The 4839-nt window shown below is 48.3% G+C and overlaps 1 protein-coding gene across 1 annotated transcript in view; it reads right to left on the bottom strand.

Moving 5' to 3' along the window:
- TDRD1 (tudor domain containing 1) overlaps positions 1–4839 on the bottom strand; it is a 54628-nt gene that overhangs the window by 21159 nt on the left and 28630 nt on the right. Inside the window, exon 15 of the mRNA XM_018570757.1 lies at positions 3632–3744. Coding sequence (XP_018426259.1) covers positions 3632–3744 — 113 coding nt within the window. The remainder of the gene's footprint in view (positions 1–3631; positions 3745–4839) is intronic.

The raw sequence follows: 4839 nt of genomic DNA, 5'->3' as shown, positions 1-4839 counted from the left end.
AAACCCCCCCCCCCCCCCCCCCCCATAGTTCTCCTTTAAGGTGCCACCAGTATATATATAAGGGAATCCTGCTCACGGACCTTGTAAACAAGTCGCCACCAGTTTATTTTTTTCCCCCATCGACAAACTTTTATTGGAGAAAAACAACAATTCTCAAATTTTAACATTTTGTGGTTACAGAAATTAAGTAAAACAACAAAAAACAGAAGATGGAAGAAGGTGGCTTGAGGTACCTAAAGGGATTAAAGTGCGGCCTGCGATCTTCTGATCACTGAATAGCATGCAAAAACATCAAGCACTACCAGACAGTGTGACATCTACATTAGAAAATTGTTACAAATGTAAATAAAAAGACATATTCAAGTAATAAGTAGGAGTCGTATTATAATAATAATAATAAAAAAGGAGTTGTATTACTATTTCTCATTATTTACCATTCATCATTGGTAATAGCAACAGAAAGAGGGGGTTGGGGAGACTGTTAGGCCTCATTCAAAACGAGAAATGGCCGGCACGTACAGCTCCGTGCACGGCCGTACCGAGCAGCTCCCGGGAAGGACAGGTGCTGGGTGTGATTAGTACGCAGCCCCCGTCCTTCTCTATGGGAGTAGGTGGACCATACGCCGCCCTACGCTCACCCGCCCTGCACGTCCGTGCGGGTGTCTGTACTCGTACGCTGATAGGATGGATCCTGTCTGCGCCCGAGCCGGGACACCCGCACCCGTACGGACCTGCAATCGGGGGGTGAGTATAGGGCGGCGTATGGCCACCTACTCCCATAGAGGACAGGGGCTGCGTACTAATCACACCCAGCACCTGTCCTTCCCGGGAGCTGCCCGATATGGCCGTGCACGCAGCAAGGGAGCTGTATGTGACGGCCGTTTCTCGTGTGAATGAGGCCTTAGAGTTCCTATCTACTCTGGGGACTGTAATCTCCTAAAAGCCTGCTCGGTACCTAGGAAGACGGCGCCAGGGTTGGATAGTTAAGCCGGCCATGGCGATTCTCTTCAAATTTTTGACAGCTTCCCGTATGGATAGAAGTCAAGCTTTGTAAATGTAGGATGGAATTTGCCCATTCTATCCAAAGCCATGATGAGGGGGGTTAAGAGGATAGCCAGTACTGTGCAATTGATTTTAAGGTAGGTATAGGGTTCTAGTTACAGCCAATTCAAATGAGGATTGTCACATGGTGGTTCGGAAAATTCCCATCTTTGCCTAAGGATCTGTAATGATCGATTAATGATATCCAACACGTCCTGCCAGCAGCGGGTCAATTTTGGGCATCTCCATAACATATGAAGGAGGTTCCCTTATGCCAAAGCACATCTAGGTCACAGCGGGGATCACCTGTTTCTTACCAGGGATGCTGAGGGTTAACAATGACATCTGACGCTGGCCGCACACTATGCAAATTTTGTCTGGTTCTTCGTGAACTGGACGAAATGCACACGAGTGGGTGGCGTTGTTGGCACCCTTTTGGCCAGCATCCCTTGATCACAAGGAGCCAGTTGGAAAACCTCTGAACGAAGAGAGCGGGCAGCCAATCAGCTGCCACCACTGTTCGGGTATTCTGATAGCAGCCACAGTCAGAATACAATGAGGACAGTGGGAGATTACGCAATCAATGCCCATAAGCTTTGATGGAGGAATATAATATATTTTTCTTATTCAGCCTTCAGGTTGAACGAAGAAATGATTACAATGTATGACCAGCTTTAGACAGAATTCCCCATTTAGGTTTAGCTCAATGTAACAGAATGGATGCTAACAGATGAGGAACACATTTAGCAGACATCCTTGCTGAATATGGTTCCCCTGGAGGGGTTTTTGCTTCCTTAAAAAGGAGAACTATGAGAGGTCCGTGCACGGCCGTACCGAGCAGCTCCCGGGAAGGACAGGTGCTGGGTGTGATTAGTACGCAGCCCCCGTCCTTCTCTATGGGAGTAGGTGGACCATACGCCGCCCTACGCTCACCCGCCCTGCACGTCCGTGCGGGTGTCTGTACTCGTACGCTGATAGGATGGATCCTGTCTGCGCCCGAGCCGGGACACCCGCACCCGTACGGACCTGCAATCGGGGGGTGAGTATAGGGCGGCGTATGGCCACCTACTCCCATAGAGGACAGGGGCTGCGTACTAATCACACCCAGCACCTGTCCTTCCCGGGAGCTGCCCGATATGGCCGTGCACGCAGCAAGGGAGCTGTATGTGACGGCCGTTTCTCGTGTGAATGAGGCCTTAGAGTTCCTATCTACTCTGGGGACTGTAATCTCCTAAAAGCCTGCTCGGTACCTAGGAAGACGGCGCCAGGGTTGGATAGTTAAGCCGGCCATGGCGATTCTCTTCAAATTTTTGACAGCTTCCCGTATGGATAGAAGTCAAGCTTTGTAAATGTAGGATGGAATTTGCCCATTCTATCCAAAGCCATGATGAGGGGGGTTAAGAGGATAGCCAGTACTGTGCAATTGATTTTAAGGTAGGTATAGGGTTCTAGTTACAGCCAATTCAAATGAGGATTGTCACATGGTGGTTCGGAAAATTCCCATCTTTGCCTAAGGATCTGTAATGATCGATTAATGATATCCAACACGTCCTGCCAGCAGCGGGTCAATTTTGGGCATCTCCATAACATATGAAGGAGGTTCCCTTATGCCAAAGCACATCTAGGTCACAGCGGGGATCACCTGTTTCTTACCAGGGATGCTGAGGGTTAACAATGACATCTGACGCTGGCCGCACACTATGCAAATTTTGTCTGGTTCTTCGTGAACTGGACGAAATGCACACGAGTGGGTGGCGTTGTTGGCACCCTTTTGGCCAGCATCCCTTGATCACAAGGAGCCAGTTGGAAAACCTCTGAACGAAGAGAGCGGGCAGCCAATCAGCTGCCACCACTGTTCGGGTATTCTGATAGCAGCCACAGTCAGAATACAATGAGGACAGTGGGAGATTACGCAATCAATGCCCATAAGCTTTGATGGAGGAATATAATATATTTTTCTTATTCAGCCTTCAGGTTGAACGAAGAAATGATTACAATGTATGACCAGCTTTAGACAGAATTCCCCATTTAGGTTTAGCTCAATGTAACAGAATGGATGCTAACAGATGAGGAACTTGACAATGAGACTGTCACAGGTCGGCTCAGTAGATCGGGAGGTGAGAGAACACATACCGGCGTTCACTCAACTCTCGATCCTGTCGCGGCTCTCTGCTGTGACAGGGGAGGGGCTGGATTCCCCTCTCCAATCCGCCAGCGCTGACTGGTGGATCGGACGGGGGAGGGTACAGCTGGCTCTGCCTCTAGATAGCCAGAGCCAGCTGTCACTCACGCGGCTGGGCGGATCTCGACATCGATGTCGGGATCCGCTCCTGCGTCTCAGTATACCGCGAGCTGTAGCTCCCTATATACTGAGCCTAGGGTGACGGGAGGACACTAGTTTGTGTCCTCCCGTTACCCTAAGGAGAACTATGGGGAAAAGCCCTGACCCCATAGTTCTCCTTTAACAGAAGTAAAGCTTCAAGCGCATGATCCTCTACTCCAAGTACTACCGGTTTGTGGAAAGTAATCCTCCCCAGACTCACCGGACGCTGCAACAAGTGCTATGCCCCGAAAGATAATGGTGTCACTTACCTGAGAAGAAAGCCCCACAGACGTCTCCTTTAATGGGGGTGTAGCCCTCGGACACATGCTGCGCGCAGTACTTCCCCAGCGATACATTTATATTATTCAGAGAACTTAAATCTGAAAATAAATTTAAAAGATTTTCCTTTACTTATAGAATAAATGTAAAGAGAGAATGTCCGGGCAAAATAAAAATAAAAGAAATACAAGCAAATGTATAATCCCTTAGGGGGTAACATCCATTAACACCTTCATGACCAGTGACGTACAGTGTACGTCACTGGCATTGGACCCGTTTAAAACAAACAGACTCCCGGCGGCTGTCTGTAAACAGACTCTGTTTACATTTGTAAAGCCGACTGTCAGCTTTACAACAGAAGCGATTCTCGTGACTCAGCTGCCGCCATATTGCTTCTACGGGCTGGTAAGCGGCGTCCTCCCCCTCCACCGTGTTTCCTGGGCTCCGCTGCCCCTCCTACAGGCCCGAGACCGGCTTCTCTGGTATCGGGGGGGTGGGGGGCAACTGGGGAGGAGAGCGGTGAACGTCTGTTTACGTCTCTTCTCCCCGTACTACGAGATTACATCACTTCAGGTCCCATCACTGTCAGTGCTCGGCTCCTGACGCCTGCGATCTGCACTTCAATAGCTTATTTCAAGTGTAAAGGTGACACCTGGGGTCTTTTGGACTGCCAGCATCAAACTTAAAGAGGACCTGTCACTGCCAATATGCTATCACATGGGGGGCTTGTAAGCCCACCCTATGTAATAGCAATTCAAGTAAAAAAACGAAAAACAGTTTTTAAAAATTATTAAATGAAATAAATGTAAAAATAATTGTAATATATATATATATATTTTTTAAAGTCCCCCGCGACCCATCGGGTGCGCCTACATATGAAAACAATGATAACGCTACACACGTTGGGTATCGCCGCACACGCCAGAGTGAGAGCAATAATTCTAGGGCCAATATTTATACGTATCTCTAAACGGATGACCTGTGGGAGCTTCCAAAGTGTCGTCTATGGACTTTTTGGGGTACTGAATTTTGTTGCAGTTTCACAGACGCACACAATTTTTAACCCGGGCATGTTGGATATCTATTTACTCGTTGTAACCTCACCTTTTAGATTTTATTTTGTAAATTTTTTTTTATATTGTGTTTTGTGGCATTTAAAGGAGAACTATGAGGGGGGAGGGGGGGGGGGGGGCTTT

Source organism: Nanorana parkeri, unplaced genomic scaffold (assembly GCF_000935625.1).
Source record: "Nanorana parkeri isolate BGI_ZX_2015 unplaced genomic scaffold, ASM93562v1 scaffold1592, whole genome shotgun sequence".
In the NCBI taxonomy this organism is placed as follows: Eukaryota; Metazoa; Chordata; class Amphibia; order Anura; family Dicroglossidae; genus Nanorana; species Nanorana parkeri.
Note: the sequence above shows the minus strand (reverse complement) of the source record. Positions and strands in the feature narration are given on the sequence as shown.